The sequence below is a fragment of the Schistocerca gregaria genome, chromosome X, assembly GCF_023897955.1.
Source record: "Schistocerca gregaria isolate iqSchGreg1 chromosome X, iqSchGreg1.2, whole genome shotgun sequence".
In the NCBI taxonomy this organism is placed as follows: Eukaryota; Metazoa; Arthropoda; class Insecta; order Orthoptera; family Acrididae; genus Schistocerca; species Schistocerca gregaria.
In genome coordinates, this window is record NC_064931.1 from 695349294 (window position 1) to 695374834 (window position 25541).

At 36.0% G+C, this 25541-nt stretch overlaps 1 protein-coding gene across 1 annotated transcript in view; it reads left to right on the top strand.

Moving 5' to 3' along the window:
* Positions 1–21273, top strand: part of LOC126298483 (sodium-dependent transporter bedraggled) — a 673679-nt gene extending 652406 nt beyond the window's left edge. The window contains exons 17-20 of the mRNA XM_049989817.1: positions 205–432; positions 6631–6828; positions 11200–11387; positions 20521–21273. Of these exons, the coding sequence (XP_049845774.1) occupies positions 205–432; positions 6631–6828; positions 11200–11387; positions 20521–20872 (966 nt within the window). The 3' untranslated portion in view covers positions 20873–21273. The remainder of the gene's footprint in view (positions 1–204; positions 433–6630; positions 6829–11199; positions 11388–20520) is intronic.
* Positions 21274–25541: the final 4268 nt, after the last annotated feature.

Below are 25541 nucleotides of genomic sequence, written 5' to 3' on the forward strand. Positions count from 1 at the left end.
AAACTGTAGAATTATCTTTAAAAGTTAATCCTTTAGAGGTAATTAAAAAAGCTTGCTTTCATGTTAAGGTTTTATATTCCACAAATTCTAGAAATTGCTGGATCCAAATGAAACCAAGCAAAAAAGTGATGTTTAGTTGTATTGTTGTGCTCTTATAGTTCCTTGATACCAAAATTAAAAATTAATTTCAAATTTATATTTCAGCTTGGAATATTTGTTGTCTACTTCATGGACTTTGTTGTTGGCTCTGGATGGTGGATTATGGTGCTTTATCTCCTGCAAATTGCAGCTGTTTTTGTGGTACGTGGTCGCCCATACAGTGGAGAGAGTGTTGTCTCAACATTGTTTACGAAAGGCTCAGGATGCTTACAAGTATGGGCTGGGCCCATGCTTGTTTTCACTTGGAATGTTATTCTGCCAGTGGCACTAATGGTGTGTATAATAAAATATTTAAAGTCATTTCAGTAACTACTATTTTACTTGTGTAATTTTAATATTACAGTTACTTCAACTAATACAAACTAATCCCATGAGAAATGAAAAGTTAAATAAGTGAAGAGTGAGCTTCTGAATAGAATTTCTAGTGTAGTACTATTTCTTAGGATATACACTACACAATGACAAGATTTAATTTGTTATTACAAGTTTCAGCAGTGTGTGGTTGTTATAACCAGTTAGAAAGCTTCCACTGTATTGTTTCATGCAGAATTCAGACACTGGATTTCAAATGGGAGCATTTGCGCACAACAGGTATTTTTCTCCTTCACACCCACCCACCCACCCACCCCCACACCCACACACACACACACACACACGCCATTATTCACACATTCAGAAGTTTTACTTTGGAATGGGAATATTTGTCAAGCACATATTATTTCATATTCAACTTTTGCATTCCTGTCTTCCTCACTTGCATGTAATATTACAATATATTGATAATTTTTACTTTTGGACCATCTAGCTGCAACTGAATCAATCACAGTTTTCATGCCATACACATTTCACCTTTACTCTTTTTTACTCTTTGCAAGGCATCTTCAGTGGCCTGGAATATGTACATATTTTTACTATTTAGTTTAGATTTTGGGGCATGTACCTGTAGGTTATAAACAGTTCTGGTGGTTGGGTTTTTCAGTGATGTAGTAATATTTTAAATTCTCCTTATGGGTTGCATGGATGATTTTCTACGTGTTATGTTTCTTTTCCATTTTTGGTGCTGTTCCTTCTCTTATAATTGCCATTTGGGGTTTTCATTTTCCACATTTCACAGCACTAGGAACTAAACACAGTCATCAACACAAACCAAAACATTGCATCAAAACAAGTATTCAGTCCCTAGTGCTGTGAAATGTGGAAAACAAAAACCCCAGGTGGCAATTATAAGAAGAGGAACAGCACCATAAATGGAACAGAAACATAAGGTGTAGAAAATCATCCACGCAACCTGTAAGTAGTATTTAAAATATTACTACATCATAGAAGAACCCAACCACTAGAACTGTTTATAACCTACAGGTACATTGCCCCAGAATGTAAACTAAATGGTAAAAATATGTACATATTGCGTGCAACTGAAGATGCCTTGCACAGAATAAAGGCAAAACACATATGGCACAAAAATTGTGTTTGATGCAGTTGTAGTTAGATGGTCCAAAAGCCAGGGTTGGCTTCTGAGAAGTGCCACAGTGCCGTGGCACTGCTTGTATGAAAAAGAAAGAAAGAGAAATTTATATGAATTGCACATAGAACATTGTCTTGGAGTATGTATTTTCTGATTTTAAAAGGTATGTTTCACTGTGCGCGCTCTCATGGTGGTTTTCTCAAGCTTGGAGCCAACTGCAGATTGGCGCTGTCTGCTCGCATAAGCACTATGTAATAGGCTCGGCCATCAGTTTCAACATGCTTCTTATGGCCGCGAATGGAGCCACAACTGATCTGGCTCAGAGCTTTACATTCCTTCTGCCAGAGAGCAGTACAGTGCAGAACTATAGAAGCACGATCTGCCATCTAGCAATCTTGTTAGAATACATCGGGGCACAAACTTCTTGTAACCTAGTTCTATCATCTTTCTGAAAGTTAATGCTAAAGCAAAACTCAAATTAATGCTTAATTAAATTGAATACAGAAACTTAATTATCCTTATAAATAGTTATATACAACTTGAATTTAATTACGCCCTTAGATTTTGAAAATAAGAGGCATTATTTCAACATTGGTATATTTCACAACAGCGGGGCTATAGGAACAAAACAAAAAAACAAATGTATCCACCACCTGTTGAGCATCTGTTTTTCAAACAATGGTGTAGTATTTCTGTTTATACACATTATGTTCATGTAATATAGTTCTGTACAAACATGTTATTGTGATGCTAGGTTGATTGATTGATTGATAGACTGTGCACAGTGTTATCTGTAAGGGAAATTCAGTTGACTGTGAAAATAGCAAAGGTGAAGAATGTAAATGAGTTATTAAAATGCCATTTAGCAACAGGACTCTCAGTGAAAAAAATCAGATAAAAACACTAGGTAGGCCACTCCTGAATCTGAATCTGCAAACAAAAAATTGATGCCATAAGTTCAATCCAGAAATTTACCAAAGAACAAATGGATTTGTGGCTGTGAAGAAAGAAACATTGTTTTTTGTGTGTTATTTTGAGGAGATGTTCATTGGGGTAAGACTGAAATAACTGATATTGGGCATATATGGTCTAAAATAAAAGTACATGAAATGTCAAAGTGACACATGAATAATGTGCTTAGTCTATCATTTCTAGCCAAAACCAACATTCAGCAGAAATTAGATTCACAATATAGACAAACAACTGACAGCCACAACAAACATGTAGAAAAGAATAGACATATATTGAATTTAATTGTAAACTGTATTCAGTACTGTGGTGCTTTGGAACTGGTTCTCAGTGGCCATGATGAATCTGGTGCCTGTCAAAATAAGGAAGTTTTCCATGAGCTTCACTTCAGTGCAGAACAGGATAAAGATCTTTATGTTCATCTCAATCAAGCATTAGTGTTCAAAGGCATTTATAAGACTGTTCAGCATCAACTACTGCAATGCATGTGGGAAGTGTACCACAATGAAGTTTGAAAAGAGATTAAACTTGCCAATTATGTTGCAATCATTGCAGATGAAACCACAAATGTGACTTGCGAATTTCAAGATAAACCTGCTGAAAGATTTTGGAACTTTGTTAATCCAGGAAGTCAGAATGTTCATACTATAGCTGAGAGTATTCTGAAAGGAATTGAACCATTAATTGGTGATGACCGAGCAAAACTAATAGTTCAGAGTTGCGATGGTGCAAATGTTATGAGTGGCAAGTCGAATGGGGTTCAAAAACTAATTAAAGACGAATATCCAAATGAAAACTACATCCATTATTATGTGCATCACTTTAACCATATTATATCTATGGCAGCCTCTGTTAATCGTAATGCCCGCATCTTTTTTGCACATCTTTCAGGTACTTCTTTGTTCTCTTTTTACTCGCCACAAAGATCAAAAGTGTTACATAGCATTATTCAAAAAAGCTTGCTGTGTGTGTTTCACGAGATGGAATTACCATTCTGGAATAGTAAAAGATGTTTTTGAAAACAGGGAAGATCCTATTCTTGTTATGGCAGTCACTGAAACAAGTGACAGCATAAAACTATCTTCTACTATTGAAAAAGCTGGTTCATACAACAAAGACTGCAAGATAACGAATTCATTTTCTGATTATCATTTTTGTATAAGATAATTCCTCATGCAGACATACTTTTTAATCAGCTTCAGAAGAAGATAACCAAGCTGACCAAAGCAAAACAAGACATCCAGAAATTTGAAGTGGTAATGCAAAACATCAGAGATGACATTGACTCAATCCCTAATGACATTAGTTTCGAAAGTGACGAAACAATGACTGCCAAGAAGCCACAGATTTTTGATGGGTATAAAAAAAGAGATGCTTTGGAAGTGTGCATTGGCATCCTTTATGAAATAAAATCCGTTTTCAGTTCACTGGACACCTCAATCCAGACAACTTATTTCGTGTAAATCAGTTTGACAGATACATCACCATTTTTCCACACAAATACCTTGAAATTACAGACACATATACATTTCTGAAAAAAAAATTAGAAGGGTGAGCTTCAAGTCTTCTACATTAGCTTGAGTTGAGAGCAGTTTCTGGCACAGTTACATTTCTTTCATTGATTCTGGAGGATGAACATTCAAAGAGACATTTAAAAGTTTTGAAACTGCTAATAACGACATTAGAAACTGAGCTATGCTTTTCAGTGCTCAAGAGAATTAAAACATTCCTGCAAAACACCATGAAAGAAAAATGACTGAGTGCCTTAGGGATGCTATCCTGTGAAGAATAATTCAAGTGTAAAATTGAAGATTTCCGTTTGAGAGTGACAATTTTATTTGGCAACAAGGAATGGATTTCTAATACCATTCCTATTAAATATTTTGAAGCTGTCTTACCAAAGTCATGGAGTTGCTGAGTGAGTACAGCACCTTTAGTTTTAAATGTCAGTAATTTGATTAAATTTGCTTCACAAAATCCAGATTACAAGTTCGAATAGTTTATATGTGCTCTATTATTTCTGGCACTGGCAGTCATGTTGTAGCGGACACTTTTCTGGCAGTTAACCATCAAAGTAAAACAAACAAGGAGTTCTATCTGTTGAGGGGAGAAGAGTGGAGTAGAAGGACAAGCCACACCTCCCTCTCACAGGGCTGGCAGCCTACATTCATTTTCTGTGGTCCTGGAAAGCCAGAACTGATGAAATAATGGACATATGGATTGCTGATTCCTTCTGGTGCTGTGAGAGTTGTTTTTGAACCCTGTGACAGAGCAAGATTCCTCTCTGCACTCATTTCAAAATAAGAAAAGGAAACAATGAGCAAGTACAACTCAAAGCAAAGTGGAGCACGTAAATTATTCGGTAACAGGTAGAGTGCAAGTGTTAGCCGTGACTGGCAGCATCGTTAACATGGTAGTTCAGGCCCAATCTCCACTGGTATCTTAAGCGACCATACATCAAAACGCACCCTACTTACGTCTGCCACGTAAAAGTGAACGCACATACCCTGTGAGCAGTGAAGAACTGTGCTGTTGATATGTGCGAGAGTGCATGCATATCTGTGAGTGAGAGAGATTTCCGGGGTTAGTGTTACATTTTATATCAGATGCAGATATAGTTAAAGCAACCTCACTCTCACTCTCTCTCTCTCTCTCTCTCTCTCTCTCTCTCTCTCTCTTTCTCTCTCTCTTATACAAATGCTTCCTATCATGTTCTTCAGGAATATATCAAACTCTCACTATGCATAAGAAGGGTGTTGTTATAATAAGTGTTTATTTCCATTTTGTTTGATATAATATCTTATGAAATATATGAATTATTGACAAAATTCCATAATATGTTTGATGCTACCAAACTAAAATTTTTTTGGCACCACCAATGGAATGCCTCAGCGGCCACCACTGCCAAAAGTAAAAATTATCAATATACCATAACACATTATTTCAGTTGTTGTTTGATGTTAATACTATTATCTATAACATTTTTTACATGAATGTGAAGCTGTGCCTTGAGAAACTGTATTGGATTAAGGTATTCTCCTCCCTCCATTTCCATGGTGTTCTGTTTGTTCAGTAACTTCAGACTCAAAATAAATTCTCCTGAAGATGAGAAACAATCTAGGTGCACAGCAACAGCCACTGCTTAAAAAATACATTTTGCATCCCAGGATCTCCTTAAGAAGCCACCCACTACACCTATCAGCACATTATACATGTTACTGGAACTGAGTCGACAGTGTCTGAAGGATCCTACACAGAAGTCTTCTAATCAGGATGCTTGTGATCTGTGGATAAGGCCCAGCATTTGGAGCTCTGTTAATGAGTGCTTACTATTTTAATAGAGATGGGTCAAAATTGTTTATTCTAATGTAACTGGTGACAAAACTTTGCTAATGACATTAGTTCACTTATTCTACAAAAACTGATGAGGGGAAGGAGTGTGGATGACAGAGTAGTGGACACTTTTTTCACACATCAACGCAGACACACCTGATGAATGCATTAAATTAAAGGCATATTAGTATGCTGGAGTCTGCCTTCCTTGGCTTCTTGGAAGGATGTAAATTGCCAAAGGTGGGTCCATATGGGATATGGTTACACTGCGATGACACACTTGCTTACAGAGTGGTCAAAATATAAACCTTTTCTGAAGAGCATTTTCAGAAGAGTATTGAATCCATACACAAATGCATCAGTATTACCCCCGATGTGATTGTTTTCCTCTTCCCAAAAGTGAAGGAAAACACCTATGAACTTTTGTTTTGAGTCCCTGGAAGCAGCTGCAGATTTTTTAGTCCTCATCAGGAAATAGTATCTCCCCCCCCCCCCCCCACACACACACACACAAAACAACAAAGAATTATGACTAATGATGCTATGCATATAACCAATATGTAGGGGATATTTATCTGCCTAAAACATTCTTTGTTGTTGGTGATTGAAAAATTTCTCAAAGTGTTTGGAATCCCAGAAATTATTTTAATGATATAAATTAAATTCAGAGGATCAATTACTAAAATATATCTTTATTTTTTCAGGTTCTGTGCATCACAATTTTTAAAAATGGTCGTTATCGTGAAATGTATATCTGGCACAATACAGGTCATGATTACTGGCCATTGTGGGTGAGGGAAATTGGATCACTAATGCAGATTCTTCCATTGTTAGCTGGCCCTCTGGTGGCAGTGATACAGAGTTGCCGCTACCTTTCTGGTGGTCCACCAGATCTCTTTGATGTGAGTACCTTCTTCACAATAATTATGTTTTCCTCACTGGGCCTTGATAAAAACTGCAACACTTGTGAAATTTGTCAGATAATAACCAACAAATATATGGGGCAACTACATGACATTTACATCTTTTTATGATTAAAATGACCTCATCACTGTCTATATGTTTGCACAGCAATGGCTTATGACTTGAATAAGCTCAGATCTAAATTTTGATTGAGCAGAAAAGTTACAAAATATAATGCAAGAGGATCTGTGGAATCATCTCATAGCCAAGGCCAAACTAACTGACTTCAAAAAGAAGCAGATTAGTTGAAAGATGACTGGCTGATTTATTCTCCTGCCAGATTCACACAGTGTGTAGCAAATATCTATAACTGTTCTGCAGACACAAAATTAGTGGTTACCTAAAAGAAGATAGGTTTGAGCATAATGCCTCATGGGCAATGATTCCATTAGAGAAGGAATGGTCAGTTGTTCATTGTGCACATAAGCCATGTGATTCAGATCCAACAATTTAATAGCTAAAATTATTTCTAGCTTACACTATCCCAAGCCTGATCACATTATGCTATGGCAGAATTAGAATAAGCTGCAGGTCCAAGGACACACACTAACAATGTTCGACACTGTATCTTACAAAATGGTATGTCTGCTTATCCATTGATGATCATAGATTCACTTAACTCCTATGTACTCATAAATTTGGAATGGTTACATAGTGATTGAAATGGCTCAGTTTTAAAGTAAGTTGTAGTTCGTATTGGCAAAACTGTGATAACACAAATGTCTGTTGCTGAATGCTTTCTCAATCAATCAGTGCCTACACAAAAACAATATAAAATTTTCATCCTCTTCACTTTAATTCATTTTGTGCAGATCATCATTGTTTGCCCATTGAGGAGCAGACATACAAACAGATCAGTATTGTGGTATTGCAACCATGACAATTCCTTCTTCTGTCTCAAGAATTCCTTGAGGATGTCTTTCGTAAGGTCTACAAACCAATAGCCCATCATTTCATCCTGATATGTTGATGAATTTTCCACAATCTGTTTCTGTGCTGAAACTTAAATGCTAAATCATCCCCACAACTCTGTGCTGAAACTCTGTATCAACTTTCCACTTTGACTTCCATTTCCCAGCCACTATTAAGCCTACCAACAAACAACAGTACTAAGCATTTTAAATTTGCCATCTTTTGTACTGTGTGTGTGTGTGTGTGTGTGTGTGTGTGTGTGTGTGTGTGTGTGTGTGTGTGTGTGTTGGTCAGTGACTAGCTGCTGGATATGCAGCAAGTCTACCTTCACTAAATAAATTTAGCTCTTCAACCTTCACAGGCGGACTCCTGATAACAATTAGCCAGGCCCAGAATTACTCACTCTTCTAAAAAATAAGTGTTGGCCTGCCATTTATCACCCAAATACCTCTACGGCTTTGATTATTTTTATTTGTTATTTTATTTGTTTATTTTATTTACCCAAAACAAGAGAATCCATCCACACAATTCAAGATAACTTTTCATTGTCCCACCATTCTCGATGTGACCATAACCAGACTTTATTCCCCTTTTCAGCATATAATGTCGGTATGTGATTCATTTTCTTGTGACTAACATTGTTTACAAATAAGTTTCCATTGCTCTCTCTGCACTGGTCAAAAGTGCCGAAGGAGTCACCTGTGAGATGAGATCTATGATTTCCAAGTTGATTGGAACTAGCCTTCAATAGGGATGAATGGATTCTCACTCTGTGGCAAAATAATCATTACACTGTACAGATAACATGAAAGAACTTTATCCCCCTCCAACAGGAGTTTATCATAGGTGGATATAGCAATGAAGGGCTACAAGCAAACGGAAAAGGAGCATAGATCATTCCTTATTTCATTCAGCTGCAGAACGCTGAAATACATTTTATAGTTGCATTTTATGACCTCATTATAAAATAAAAATCAACTTTAGTTATCTACATAAATTCTTTAAACAAAGCTCCTGTGAAATTCAGTTTGCTCTGTCTGCTCCTGAGGTCCAGAGGACACACAGGTTGATATCTTTTTTTTTCTTCCAAAAGGTTTTTCATGCTGTTCCATGTTATTTTGTGATAGAGATGCTTTGTTGACATCTACATTATTTACTCTGTCTGCTGGTGTACCAACTGAATTTTATTCATTGAAATTATCATTGGTGAATAAATTCTTATAAAATAACTTATTTTCTCATTAGAATAGAATTTTTAATGATGACTACTTTTCTGTGAATGTCTCCATATTGCACTCTGTTCATACCAGCCAAACTGATTGTTTCACTGTTTCCTTTCTGCATAGCTAACATACCAGTAATCCCCAAAGGGTTCTACTGCTTCCCTCATCTTATCAAAACAATGCACAAAGTTTTATTATAATTATTGTGTCTACATGTATAGTGCAGTAGCTAAGTACAAATGAATGGCATAGCAGAGTTATAATCATGTGCCTTGCCACTCATGTAGATGATTTTTATTGGGCTAGAGATAAGTTTCCAAAAGCTAGAATTTATATGGTTTTGTCTCCCTATATTTTGTTCTTCTGTGAAAGAAATGTTTCTTTGTTACTGGTACTTACTTCTTTGTGTTTGATTCATCATTAGATATCTTTAATTTATCTTTAAACTTATTATCATTAGTCTGAGTTCTACAGCGATCTTCAACTAATTGTATGTTGATGACAATGTTATAAACATACATATGATATCCTAATTTGTATAGAAAATCTGTACTGGAACCAGGGTGCTCAAATAAAACTAAATGATTAACTATCCATCTAAGTTCAGATCCACAGAGGATCTGAAAAGGCTTCATTATATTATTTCTGCTGTCTGATTTTTATTCAGTGATATTCTTTAGATAATAAGTCACTGACATTGAAATTGTAATATAAGTGAATAGAGTTTAGATAAATAATATCTGACACATCACTTCTGGATAATTTTGGTGAATACAGCAATAAATTGGACCTAAGTATCAATATTAAGTGAATAAAATACATGACAATAATATTAGAACATGAGCTATTTGCACATGCCAACTTGTTTCTTCGCCACAACTACAGCTGCCTTTTGGTCATTCAAAAATACTGTTATCAATCAAAAAGTAGAACTGTTAATGAAATTGAATTATCTTAGTGTAGAGGACTTGAGATCAGGTATTGAAGTAAAACATCAAAGATAAGTCGCTTATAGATATTTTATTGTGAATTTTGATGTTCTTAGTAACACAGACTTCAGAGTATGTCTTGGAGTACTGTTTACAAAGTGCTGTGTATGGTTGGTACTGTTATACATTATGGAAGATTGGGTATTGAAAGTTTTCAGCATGAAAAAGTTAGCAGCATCTGAGATGTGGATAAACTGTTGACTCCTGAAAATCTCATTGACAGCATGAGATGATATTTTGCAATAATTAAATAAAAATTTAGAGTTGATTGAGGGAACAAAAACTGCTTATTTGACAATCTCATTACAAAATCCGAAGTATCAGCTACTGCAATTGGTCATAAAAGGAAAACTGAAAGAGTCGGATCTGGAACATGATGTTATGGTTGCAGAGAATATGTTAGTGGAAAGGATTAAAAACAACAAACTTCCTCACATGCCCATGGTTTGGGATGTGTCATATGGTCACAATCCAGTAATAGATACACTATTAAAGTAATTTATTCCTCCTCTTGTCTCCCAAATTTCATTTGATGTTTTACTGTTCTTCTTATTACAACATTACTCATCTAAGAGTGTTAAACAGTAATACTGGCTATGGAAATATATTAACCAAGTCATTAAAAATTCGTACTTTGTGATTGTGGTTGTTCTTTTATTGGATGGAGAGCATCCTATGATAAGTTCTATGTTTTTCCCATTCTGTCAGTACACAAAAGTTATCTTTGTAACTTTTTTCATTGTTTAGACTATTTTTCTACAGTATTAAATTTTTTGAGCAAATATGTCACTGAAAATGAAATTCAAATGACAATCACCAAATTTGCTTTGCTATGGAGAGTTCTTTACATATTTGGTATAGTCATAAAACTCTTTGGGAAATATTTTCCACTCAATTTGAATTGGTAGTGTTTAAAATCACTTTAGTACTACTAAACACTTGCTTCTTAGTAACAGAGCTGCTCTTATTTTACAGAAGTCTATGTAAGTGATAATGACTGTTTGACTTTTTCTTTATGCACTGTACAAGTTCTGAAGTTTGTATTGTGGTAATTACACTTTGAAATCAATAACAACATTCCAAAAATTGTTTTCAATATATTTTGCCATCTATTATTTATGACATTTTGTGTTTTATGGTTTAAGTTAATAACGAGCACTTAAATTTAAAAAAAATTATATTTCAGAGAATCCGATTACTTTACCGCCCACCAGTAGATGCAGAAGAGGGTCATGACAGTACCCATTCTACAAATAATGTTAACACAACTAGCACTACCAACATCATATCTTCACCTGTGCAAGAACCAGCTTTTGAGGATCCACCACCTAAATATACTCCTCCACCATCATATACTACAGCAACTGGAGCAAGGTAAGTTGCCAACTGTTTCAGTTGTTTCACTGTATATTTTATTTGATTTATATGATATTGACATGTTTTTACACTCACATAATATGATCAACAAGTACTTGCCTGTTTCATAACACACACATAAAATGAACATTGCTTTATTAGTCTCTGCTCCACTTGTTATTAAAAAAGCTGTACATCTTTCACAACATTTTGTTTAATATCACACTGAGAGAAACTGTGTGGTGTTTGGTGAAAAAAATAACTTTTTTATATAAAATTTAGTTAAATGAAAATATCTCTTCTGTATTACTTTCTACTGGATACTTGTTGTTTGTGGACTGGTTTGATGCAGCTCTACACATTACTATCCTGTGCAAACCTATCCATCTCCAACTAACTAATGCAGTCTACATCCCTCTGAATCTGCTTAGTGTATTCTTCTCTTGGTCTCCCTCTACAATTTCTACCAATCAACTGATCCCTTCTGCTAGTCACCTTGTGCCACAAATTCCTCTGCACCCCAGTTCTATTCAGTACCTCCTCATTAGTTATGTGATCTATCCATCTAATCTTCAACATTCTTCTGTAGCGCCACATCTTCTATTCTCTTCTTGTCTAAACTGTTTATCGTCCATGTTTCAGTTCCATACATGGCTACATTCCACACAAATACTTTCAGAAAAGACTTCCTGCCACTTAAATCTAAACTTGATGTTGACAAATTTCTCTTCTTCAGAAATACTTCCCTTGCCTTGGCTAGTCTACATTTTATATCGTCTCTACTTTGATCATCATCAGTTTTCCTGCCCAAATAGCAAAACTCATCTACTAAATTAAGTGCCTCATTTCCTTATCTAATTCCCTTGGAAACACCTGATTTAATTTCACTACATTCCATTAACCTTGTTTTGCTTTTGTTAATGTTCATCTTATATCCTCCTTCTGAGACACTGTCCATTCCATTCAGCTGCTCTTCCAAGTCCTTTGCTGTCTCTGACAAAATTACGGTGTCATCCACAAACCTCAAGGTTTTTATTTCTTTGCCCTGGATTTTGATTCCTACTCCAATTTTTTCTTTTGTTTCCATCGGGGATAGACTACAACACTGTCTCACTCCCTTCCCAACCACTGCATCCCTTCCATGCCCTTCAACTCTTATAACTGCCATCTGGTTTTTGTACGAATTATACATAGCCTTTTACTCCTTGTATTTATAAATACAGAAAGTAATTATTTCTGGGCTGGAGCCATAAATACAGGATTTAGTTACGATAATGGATAGTATATTGCTTTCAACAAAGTTCCTAAAACTACAATGCAAACAGAATTAGTTGAAGAAGAATGAATCCTAAGTGAACAAAATATAGGTACCTTCAGATAGTTATTAGCTAAGGAAACATGGGATGTAGTGTACAAGCATGGCAGTACAGGTGAACAGTCCAACAGACTTGTGGAAATATTTACTAACTGTTATGAAGCTGCACTCCCAATGAAAAAATGCAGACTAAAGTCAAATAACAAAAACAAGTCTTGGGCAGCAGCTAGAATTATGACCTCCAACAAAAAGAAAGTGAAAACCATATAATACTATAAAGATTCAGCAGATGGGCAATTAATTTCTTGCTTACTACAGAAAATACAAGACAATATTTTTTTAAAAAAGTAGTTAAAGAAGCAAAAATGAAGTCCAGTGGCTTTCATATATAATCTGCTGGAAATAAGACGAAAGCTATGTGAAAAGTTGTAAAATGATGGACAGATAATGTCATAACCAGAAATTCCATTATCAATCTGTGTAAAGATGAAGAGACAATAAGAATCAATATAGTAGCAAATATCTGCAACAACTATTTTTTGAAAGAATACTCCAACATTTGACTATATATTACTGTAATTTTCTTCTGAAAGGCCTGTGCTAGTCTTGTTTACCTGAATTGGGCTGACTTTACCAGATATAACATGTTAATGATTTATGAACATTTAGCATTGTACTCAATAATGGCATAAAAGCCAAAATCTAGATTGTACAGAAGAAAATAAAAGAAAAAAGAAAAATACATTAATATACAGTGGTGTATTCTTTCAAAAAATAACTATATGACTGTGGTTTGACACCATTGAAGATCTTCAACAACTATTTTACAAATAAAAGTGGGCAACTAATCAGTAAGATTAATGCAAGTTACCAGAATGTAACAGCACCACCAATTAAATGTTCAAATGTGTGTGAAATCTTATGGGACTTAACTGCTAAGGTCATCAGTCCCAAAGCTTACACACTACATAACCTAAATGATTCTAAGGACAAACACACACACCCATGCCCGGGGGAGGACTCAAACCTCCGCTGGGACCAGCCGCACAGTCTATGACTGTAGCGCCTTAGACCGCTTGGCTAATCCTGCATGGCCCAGCAATTAAGATCAGCATCTCTGCTGCCTCATTTGTCTATATCCAATGACTGCAAAAGAAATTTCGATCATAAAAACTTTAAAAATGAAACAATCTTTAGGAGTATATGATATACCTTATAAAATAATAAGAAGGTGTTGTAAACTCATTGTAAAACCACTGGCACATTTATGCAATAGTTCACTGGAATCAAGGATTTTCCTTTTTTGTCTAAAAATTGTGAAATTGAAAGCAGTGTAAAAAAAAAATTCAGACATAGAAGAAGGTGTCAGTTACAGGCCAGTTGCACTATTCTCCATCGTCTCAAAAATTTTAGAGAATGTCTTCCGCTAAAGACTGACAGGCTTCATGCAAGAACACCAAATTCTATCCACAGCACAAGAATGGTTTAGGAAGAACTGCTGAACCAGCACTGCTGTCTATGAGTAAGTGGACAGTAGTGACTATATTACTGGTGTATTTCTTTACTTATTGAAGGCATTTGATGTTATAGATCATGGAGTACAGAGTCATTTTCTGGGGAATAGAATAGAAGTTTATTGTCTCGTAATATACAATTTCAAGGCATTGACTTAATGTACAGGAGACTCTTCAGAACACAAAAACTGGTTTACAATTTGCCTTATAATACCAGTAATATAACACATGGCACTGAATAATTACTTAACTAAGCAATTAATAATTTTTCTTCAGAAGTAACAAACTTTTAAAAATTAACAGTCCTAAGTACCTGCTCTCTCCTGATCATATTTTGAGGTTGTCATTTATTAATTCTTCTACAGAATAGTAACATTTCTCCACTAGTTTCTAATATAAGGATTATTTCAGTGTTTTTAAATTTATGCTGAGCAATTCTCTTCCTTTCTTTTTGTTATAAATTTTCATACTCATATAATGTGAAGTTTGAGCTTAAAGTTTTAAATGGTGGGTGGTCAGCATAACATTATTTTGATTTCTGGTATGTACTCATGTTGAAAATGATTTGTTACAAATAAATCAGGGTTACTGTGTACAAAGATAATCAGCTCATACATGTATAGTGAGGGAACACTCAATATACTTAGATTTTTTTTAAGAGTGAGTGACATGGTTTTCTTCATCCCACATTGTGCATATTTCTAATGATGGTCTTCTGAAGTTTTAGTATTCAACAAACATGGTCTGAGTTACCCCAAAATACAATTCTGTACCTTATTACTGACTCTACTTTTCTTTTGTCCATACTGGTACCATTGTACAATACCCTCATTGCAAATCCTAGGCTATTTAATTTATTTGCAAGGTACTGTATATGTGATCCCCATGGTAGATTTTTATCTAGTTGCATTCCTAGAAATTTCACACAATTAGCTTCCTGCAAATTGTGGTTTCTGTGATTGACCTGAATATCATTTAATTTTGCTTGTTTTCTTTTAAACTGCATTAACTGAGTCTTTCCAATGTTTATTTTAACCATTTAAATCAAACCAGGTATCTAATTTTTCTAAAGTATTTAGTACAGTTTGTGGAATTTGATCAGTACTGTTACTTTCAATGATTAAACTTGTGTCATATGCAAATAAAACTGAGTGATATTCAGTATTAAGTACAACAGAAACACAATGGGACCTAAGACAGGAACGTGGGGTACTCCATGTGAAATGGTTTTCCATTTTGAAATATAAGTTCCTCTCTCTGATGATATAAGCACTTTTTGTCTTTGGTTAGTTAGATAGGACTTTAAATATTCTAATACTGTGCTCTTAATTCCGTACTTTTCCAGTTTGCAGAGTAGCGAGGAACGATTCACACTATCAAAGGCCTTTGATAGGTCCCAAAAATTCCTGCTGTTCAGTGGATTGTCTAGAGATGAGCTTATTTTATCAGCAAAATTATTTATAGCAGATATTGTGATTTTGCCTTTTTGAAATCCATACTGATTTTTTGAGATAATTTTAAATTTTTCTATGAAATTTTGATTTTGTATGGTGACTAACTTTTCAAATATTTTTGATAGTGATGGAAGAAGAGAGATTGGGCGATATTTTCCCATATGTTCTTTTGTGCCTTTTTTTGAATAGTGGCTTAACTAGTGCGTACTTCAGTATGTCTGGAAAATAACCTCCTTGAAGGGACTGATTAATTGTTGTAGTTAGTGGCTGCACAATTATTTTAGAGACTGTTTTTAATACTTTTGTTAGTATTCCATCTCATCCAGCTGGTGTTTTACTTTCTAGTGAAAGTACCACATTTTCTATATCTTTTACAATAGTTTTGGTAAATGTACTGAAAAATTCTTCTTCAAATTGCTTACTATTGAAGAAATTTACCTTGTCTGGGTAATCTTCTACATTGATGTTAGGTTTTTTTTTTAATGTATAAAAAAATAATTAAATCATTCAGAAATTTGAGGAGGATTTACAATAGTTTTATCCTCCATCTTTATTTCAGAAATATCATAGCCTCTACCTGCAGCACATATTTCAACTTTGATCACTGACTATAATGCCTTTGATTTGTTTTTGCTCTCCAATATAAATCGATTATTTGCCAGTTCTTTGGCTGCCTTTACAACTTTTTTAAAAATATTTTGTAATCTTTTACATACGTAACAAAATCAGGACTTCTGTTATGTTTTGGTTCCCTATGTAGCTGTCTTTTTCTTGTGCTGGACATTTTTATTCCTTCAGTAATCCACTTAACTTTATTTCCTACTTTTTAATGATTTACAACAAGGAGGAAAGTTTCATTAAAAACGTGTAGGAAGTTTGCCAAGAAATTAGCAAAATTTTCAGAACATGAAATACTAGGATCTATAGCCCACTCTACCTTATTTAATCAATGATAGAATAAGTTCTTTCTTTGCTGAACTGGTGTTTGGTGTAGGTTTTCTTCCGAGCAAGGTTCTATTGTTTTCAGTAACTCCATAAACAGAGTGCAATGATCAGAAAGTTTAAATCTAAACAAAACTTATTTGCCTCATTATAAGTGTAATTGAATATTATCTATACATGAGGCAGACATTTCATTTACTTGAGTAAAATCTGTTAAATTTGCGCTGAAACCCAATATCTGAATCATATCAGTGAATTATGTCGAGTTACTAGCTTCACTGGCAAGATCTATGTTGAAATCAGCAGTTATTATGACTCTTCTCGCAGTTTCTTTTTGGAGTTTTGGCAACAGACACTGGAATTTTGACAAAAAATGCTCCATTATTTCTGTGCCTGGAATTCTATACACAGATAGAAATACAATATTTTGCCCTAACTTTACACAGCAGCTTTCAAATATATATTCTTCATTAAGAGAATCGAAATCGAATCTTGGTCTATATTCCATTGATCTTTCCACAAGTATGCATGATCCTCCTCAAGTTAAATTACTCCTACAAAAGCTGCTGGCATCATTAAAATTATCAAGATTATTTAAGAATTTGATACTATCCTTTATAAGCTAGTGTTCATTCAAGTATACAACCTTGATATTTGGTATTTCTAACAAAACAATTTGGAGGACATTAAATTTTGTTTCTCTGCCATTTGTGTAGTTTGAACTTAACCTGTTTATGTTCAAGTGCATTATGAACATATTATTACGTTTTTTTAATATTCCTAATAGCATCTGTTTTGAAACACTGTTTGTGTATTTTCATTTCAACTTTGTTATCAGTTTTTACACCCCTATCTCTGCACACTAGTTTCCCTTACTAAGCATGATCTTACAAATATCACTATACATATTGCTGAATGTTGCCGACCCTAGCCTGTTCGGATCTTGTCCTACACATTTACCACTGATAAATTTGTGTGAATCCATGAAAACTGCACCAAGTCTGTTGCACTGCTATCTGATGCGATTGTTTAGCCTGTCTACTTACTTATCACTTACCGATCTTCTGTGCATGACACTACTAATAATTAACTTTGAAGCTGGTACACATTTTTTGCCATCTAGATTAGATTTCTTGCTTCATTTACAATCTCTTCTTCACTGCTGTTTTGCAGTGAGGTCGTCCCCACGAGGATGAATACACCTTTGTAGTTTTCATTGCAATGTCCCAACGGGAATGCATTGTGTTTCATTGTCTACATGTTCGTGAGGTGATTATTTAATTGATGTATACCCATGTATACCCATCTCTGGGCAGACATCAATTTTGGTATTCTGTACTGCAACGTTTTTAATTAGTGAATCACCAATTATTAAGAAGTCATTTCCGGTGCTTTGTTTTCTTCCCAAAACAGTTAAGCTGTTCATAATCCAAAAAAGAATCATAAGACTCATAGAAGGCACCACACACAGCTTTTGCGCCACTCTACATAAAACTGCAAATCTTCCCACTTATATGCCTGGACATACAGTGTGAACATTAATAAAACCAATAAACTCCAGGGATGGATTCCTGACAGGAAACTGAGGAAAAAAAGATCTGATGAACATGTGTCTGGAAATGCAACAACAACAAATCGCCTTGGAACACAGTACACAGCTGCAGTGCATCAACATCACAACAGATGTTCAAAGTGGCCTCCATGAGATTGCAAGTGGTAGGGCAAGTAGCAGTGGTCATGCAGGATACACATAATCATTCTTTCGTTTACACATGTTGATGGGTCACTTGCCTGAAGCTTGTGCTAGAGTTCATCTCAATATCCTGTAGAACCCAGTCCTCCAACTCTGGTATATGCACAGTCTGGTACCTCCCAGCAAGTTATTCTATCTGAAAGGACACATTATCATTCAAACACCCAAAAAGGGCTTGAAATGATGTGTGATGTGGTTGGTGTCCATGAGGCTTTGGTATAGTCATGCTGCCTCTCAACCATTTCCATTGGCTTGGCCATACACAAACACCATCTCAGCTTGTTCCCAACATGAATAATGGACCATTATGGTGCTTACAGTACATTGCATCAATCACACAGCCTGCAATGCACAAGGAACCCACAACATGTAGTCAGAGGAACTGTCATTCGTCATTGTCATCTATTGTGACAATGATGCATTTCCAGACACATGTTCATAAGACCTTTTTTCCTCCATCTTCCATCAGGTATCCATCCCTGTGGTTTGTCGGTTTTATTAGTGTTCACTCTGTATATGAAACTGTAGTATTCATAAAGCAGTATGCCATGAAAAATTCTACATCCTTCCTCAAAAATATAAGTGTACACCCACAATACAAGGCAAAAAATGGATAACCATATGCACCGAACAGAAACTAAGCTCTGCCAAAATGGCTTTCTACATGTCAGAGAAAAGATATTTAGATTGTGGAATTGTGTCTACGGTATAGTCAGTAAACAAGATTGCAGGACTCAGGGTTGCAGTGAAGGTATATCTAATTAACAGTCTGAAAGAGTTCTTTGATGAATAATAGTGTACCAGTATTATCCACTGAAACCATAATAGCATTATAACCACTAAACCAATAGTAATAATGTACCAATAATTTGTTTTGTAACCATAAGTAATTAATGATATTTTATAGTGATGTCCAACATTTTCCTGTACATTCTATGTACATTCAAGATCTCATGGACAAATAAATACCAAATAGCAACAGACAAGAACAATAAGAGAACTTGAATGGATTTGTGCCGCATTGAAGCTCACAAAACATCAAAATAATGACAGTTAGTTGGTACAGAAACAGTGTACTAAATTTTGTGACAGCGCAAAGAACATTATTTTCATTAAGTTCTAGAGCCTTGAATTGAGGATGAGAGACATGAAGTAGAATTCCACTTACTAAAAATGTTGACATTTATGTATGCCAGACTGTCGTGATTTCAGTTTTGCATAGCTATGCATGTTTGTCAAGCCCAATGTTTAGTTAGTTACTCTTCCATTCAATAAACATATTCATGAATGTAAGAAAGCCACTAAATGTTTGCATGGTTCATAAACAATGGATAATTTTGACATAAGTGAAATCAGTTTTCTGAAAGCAAGGGTTGAAATATTTAGTTTTCCAATGGCGCCATTGACGGACAGTAAACATCTTCATTATTTATTTTTTTGTTTGTCCATTGTGCACAATAATGCAGGATATGTCAAATACATTACAGATATATTTATGTATATGCACACACCTTGATTCCAAAGTTATCAACAGTTCTGGTCTTCTTTGTCATATTTCTGTGGATTTAGATTAATTTGGTTTTTATAAGTTTTTGCTATCATTGAAAATCTTAAGTTTGTTAAAAAAAAATAAAGGTAGACTGTGAGTGATTCAAGTACACTGGAGAAATGTTTGTGGGTAGATCTAAGTGTTTTGTTTGTCAGTGGTGGGATCAAAGTGTGTGTAAATTAGCATAATGAGTCAGATTCTCACTGTTAGAGGAAAAATATTAAGTTACACAAGAACTTCACAGTCACTGTTGACCTAAGGCAATAAAAGTAATTAAAACTTACAATTACTCGTAATGACTAGGGCCACCACTGACTTGTTGTTGTAAAATCGTATTCCTTTGTTTACAGTGAATAGATAAATGTGTCTGGTCATAATGACCAATAATAGTCCCAGTGAATAAGTGAGGTATGTCAGTGCCTCTTTCCTCTTCATTTCCACTACATCTTATACATGAAATTGTACATCAATGTGGTTTCTGTGTTGCCAGCCTACACTTTTATGAATGACACACATACTATCAATTATTATAATGCAATTAAACTTTTAAGTTATTGCCACTCATACTTTTCGTGTTAAATATTAAATATTGTATTATACACATCTTAATTCTTTGCTCAACAGAATTGCAAAGCTGTTAAGGCAAAGCTTCCGACGTAGTGTGCGCAGAATCACACAAGCTCTGACTGACAGCAGCAACACCTCTGAGTTCCCTGCCGGGCCAAGGTCATTAGCAGCTGCAGTAACTGCATCATCCAGTAACAGTCAAGCCCCACCACCAGATTATGCTGCTGTGCTTGTGGAGATGAACTGCCCTGTTAATAGTGAGGCAAACATGAACCCCTCACAGTCCACCATGACAGCTGCCGAAGTTGTTAGTGTCCTCAGAAGCAGTGTTCGAAGGCCAGTGCCGCGATCCCAGCAAGATAATGTTGAACCTGCAAAGGTGGAACGGCATTCAACTTCTCTGATATGATACCAAAGATGTGGTCTCAGTAACATTATCTGTGTCTCTTCAGACTTTTGTGTGTGTGTGTGTGTTTTCTTTTTTTAGCCAAATTTAGATTAACTAAAATTACTGTCATCTCTTGTACCTTCATTGTATTGATAACTGAATTTATAATTCAGATATCAGTGTGTACTGATATATGTGGAACATATAGCAAATGTCAGTGTTTACTGAAAGTTCAGTCTTGGAGGACATTCACAGAGCCTCTGTGTGTGTGTGTGTGTGTGTGTGTGTGTGTGTGTGTGTGTGTGTGTGTGTCCCATTCACTGATATTTTATTATGGATTTTATCCATGTATTGTACTTTTGGAAAAATTATGCGATGATGCAAAAATGATTTGTAATAAAACATTAATTCTTACTGGACAATGGTTATCTGTCATTTCTATCCTTCATCAAGACTTCTTCAGTGAGCAGGAACAATCAAGAAAGAAACTCTAGCTAATACCAGTCATAAGGTAACAAGATGGACATTATATCAGTTACATAGAACATGGTGATACTCAGATAACTTGTGTACTAGAACTCAGTGTCTCATCATATGACACATTTGTATTAGTCATGCACAGAAAAACATTTTAGCTCAGCACATACAGTTACAAATTATCATATAAAGATGTTACACGAAGATGTAGTCAGTAAAACTGCGCAGTAGTTATGAAATAGAGTTTAAAAATACTATAAGGTTCCATAATGAAATTTTCACTCTGAAGCAGTGTGTGTGCCGAAGTCTGGAAGGCAGCAGATGAGGTACTGGTGGAAGTAAAGCTGTGAGGATGGGTCATGAGTCGTGCTTGGGTAGCTCAGTTGGTAGAGCACTTGCCTGCAAAAGGCACAGGTCCAGAGTATGAGTCTTGGTCTAGCACACAGTTTTAATCTGCCAGGAAGTTTCATGCTGTAAGGTTACTCAAAATATTCACAAGTTTTTTTTAAATTTTTTTTTTAAAGTTCCGTGTTGTGACATGTTTCAGGGTTATCCTGTCATCTGATGACTTGAGAAATAAACAAAATTTATTTTGCATATGGTACATGTTCAAGAGTCTTATAATGATCATTACAATAAAACAACAGTAAAGAGTAATAAAATGTGTATCTCCAATACATATAATAGTGCACATATGTACGACATGACTTTGACCAGTCATGTAGTGTCAATTGAAGCTTAAGCTTCAGCAATTAAAAACTTTATGTCAACGAGAAACCTAACCAGCATAAGGGCAGAACTGTAGTGTTAAGCTAAACTGTTTGCACTGCTAATATAACTTGCATGAAAGAACTGGAACAAAGCAGTTTGCTCAATTTTCTTTACCTACATATAATGAGAGTAGGTTCAAGTCTCTGACATTATTCTAGTAGATTCATGCCATCTGTGATCACAGAAAAGAGCATTTTTTAATTCTCTATTTCACAGGGTCACTAAGTTTCAGTTGATGAGGACGACAAGAATGGAGAAATTGACATCATTTTTCAGATAGACCAGGCAAATAGCTACAAGGAAAGTGATATTAGAAAGATGGGTGAAAAAGAGTTTAGGAAAACAGAAAGCAAAAAGCCTATTACAGATGTTGATATGAAATACATACAGGGTGTTTCAAAAATGACCGGTATATTTGAAACGGCAATAAAAACTAAACGAGCAGTGATAGAAATACACCGTTTGTTGCAATATGCTTGGGACAACAGTACATTTTCAGGCAGACAAACTTTCGAAATTACAGTAGTTACAATTGTCAACAACAGATGGCGCTGCGGTCTGGGAAACTCTATAGTACGATATTTTCCACATATCCACCATGCGTAGCAATAATATGGTGTAGTCTCTGAATGAAATTACCCGAAACCTTTGACAACGTGTCTGGCGGAATGGCTGCACATGCAGATGAGATGTATTGCTTCAGCTGTTCAATTGTTTCTGGATTCTGGCGGTACACCTGGTCTTTCAAGTGTTCCCACAGAAAGAAGTTCCCTTGTCTGGCGAATAGGGAGGCCAATCCACACCACCTCCTGTATGTTTCGGATAGCCCAAAGCAATCACACAATCATCGAAATATTCATTCAGGAAATTAAAGACGTCGGCCGTGCGATGTGGCCGGGCACCATGTTGCATAAACCACGAGGTGTTCGCAGTGTCATCTAAGGCAGTTTGTACCACCACAAATTCACGAATAATGTCCAAATAGCGTGATGCAGTAATCGTTTCGGATCTGAAAAATGGGCCAATGATTCCTTTGGAAGAAATGGCCGCCCAGACCAGTACTTTTTGAGGATGCAGGGATGATGGGACTGCAACATGGGGTTTTTCGGTTCCCCATATGCGCCAGTTCTGTTTATTGACGAAGCCGTCCAGGTAAAAATAAGCTTCGTCAGTAAACCAAATGCTGCCCACATGCATATCGCCGTCATCAATCCTGTGCACAATATCGTTAGCGAATGTCTCTCGTGCAGCAATGGTAGCGGCACTGAGGGGTTGCCGCATTTGAATTTTGTATGGATAGAGGTGTAAACTCTGGCGCATGAGACGATACGTGGACGTTGGCATCATTTGGACCGCAGCTGCAACACGGTGAATGGAAACCGGAGGCCGCTGTTGGATCACCTGCTGCACTAGCTGCGCGTTGCCCTCTGAGGTTGCCGTATACGGTCGCCCTACCTTTCCAGCACGTTCATCCGTCACATTCCCAGTCCGTTGGAATTTTTCAAACAGATCCTTTATTGTATCGCTTTTCGGTCCTTTGGTTACATTAAACCTCTGTTGAAAACTTCGTCTTGTTGCAACAACACTGTGTTCTAGGCAGTGGAATTTCAACACCAGAAAAATCCTCTGTTCTAAGGAATAAACCATGTTGTCCACAGCACACTTGCACGTTGCGAACAGCACATGCTCACAGCAGAAAGACGACGTACAGAATGGCGCACCCACAGACTGCATTGTCTTCTATATCTTTCACATCACTTGCAGCTCCATCTGTTGTTGAAAATTGTAACTACTGTAATTTTGAAAGTTTGTCCATCTGAAAATGTACTGTTGTCCCAAGCATATTGCAACAAACGGTGTATTTCTATCGCTGCTCGTTTAGTTTTTATTGCCGTTTCAAATATACTGGTCATTTTTGAAACACCCTGTATATCTGCCATGTTATGGCTCATTATATGAAAAACTTACAAATGCTTTCAGAAATCTTCACATACAGTTAGGTTTCTCGACAAACAGAAAGTTAGGGCAACTGCTGCACTACAGTTTAGAGATGGGCAGAAGCAGGAAGTGGGGCATTATGTTGCAAGTGGGTCAGGTTGATGACACTGTCTGCCAAGTAAGGAATAAGCTCTCAGTAGAAAGGAGGATGGAAAACCTGAAGCAAGACAAGCATATTCATTAGCTCGTAAAGCATGTCACAAGAAACTATCTATGTCAATAGTCTGTTAAGTGAATGTAGCAGAATAAGGAGGACACATTTAATCATTATGAATGGAGCTTTGTGTCATAGCCTTACGCTAGCTCCTTTAAATACTCCAGCTCTTGTCACAAGAGGATCACTGGGATCGATGGCATTCACAGTAATAAATAGCACTTGTTGATTCCATGATTATGACACTGTAGTAAATGTATGTGCTAGATGCTGCAGCATGGTCTATGAACTAGCTAAAGATGTAATCAAGATGATAGCCTTCACCTGATGAACTTCATGCTACTCACTGCCTACCATCTACCAAAGGAGAAACTGTCTTCTAACAACACCACATCACAGAATGCTGCCAGTACTGGACTTCAGTGTGAAAGCGAGCAACAGGGCCTCTTGGGATCCATATTTCTGTTCAGCACTCGGGCACCTTCCGGTGCTGCAGAAGAATGATGACTTGTAAACATTGTGATTAAATAACTGAAATTTAAAAATATTTTACTGGCATCATTGACACTTCACAGGTTCCCAGCATCCATCCTACTTTCATGCAGAGGTGACTCAAGTCAGCCCCCAGTAAACTGGAGCCAGAAGTTTACCACCATCAGAGGATTTGGCACTAAAAATGTTAAGACTACATGCCTGGAATTTGAAGGCAGTGTTCTACATCTACGACAATCACACATTGTGACAGTAACTGCATGTAGTAAGCACAAAACACATATTTCTTTTACTTGGGTAGTGCTATAACAGAATTTGGCATTCTGGGCATTCGGTATTCAAAGTACCTTTTGTGAAACCTATGGGACCTGTTGATTTATCAGAATTTAGATGAAATTGTAAAAATTGCTACTAGAGAGGTGTACTATCTGTAATTTATCAGATCATAGTGAACCATTTGCTAACTTCGTACCAGTAACTTGTTCTATTTGTAGACAGTATGGTCATGCATCACACAAGTGTATGTGTGTCACTGGACAGTGATCAGGCAAAAGAAGTAACTGAGTCTAGCTTCGTACACTGTAAGTAATATTTTTCTTGGTTAGTATATGTTGCTCTGTTTGAAACATTTATTTTCAGTATAAAATTAAATTTGAGGTAATTTGCACAAAAATGCTAGGCATAATGTCAGCTAGTACTAGTGCAAGTATAACTGCTCTAATGGAGCAAGTCCCATAATTGTAAGAGGAAAATGTTCAACAAAAGTCATGCCATAATGAATTGATGGTTTAGTTGCTA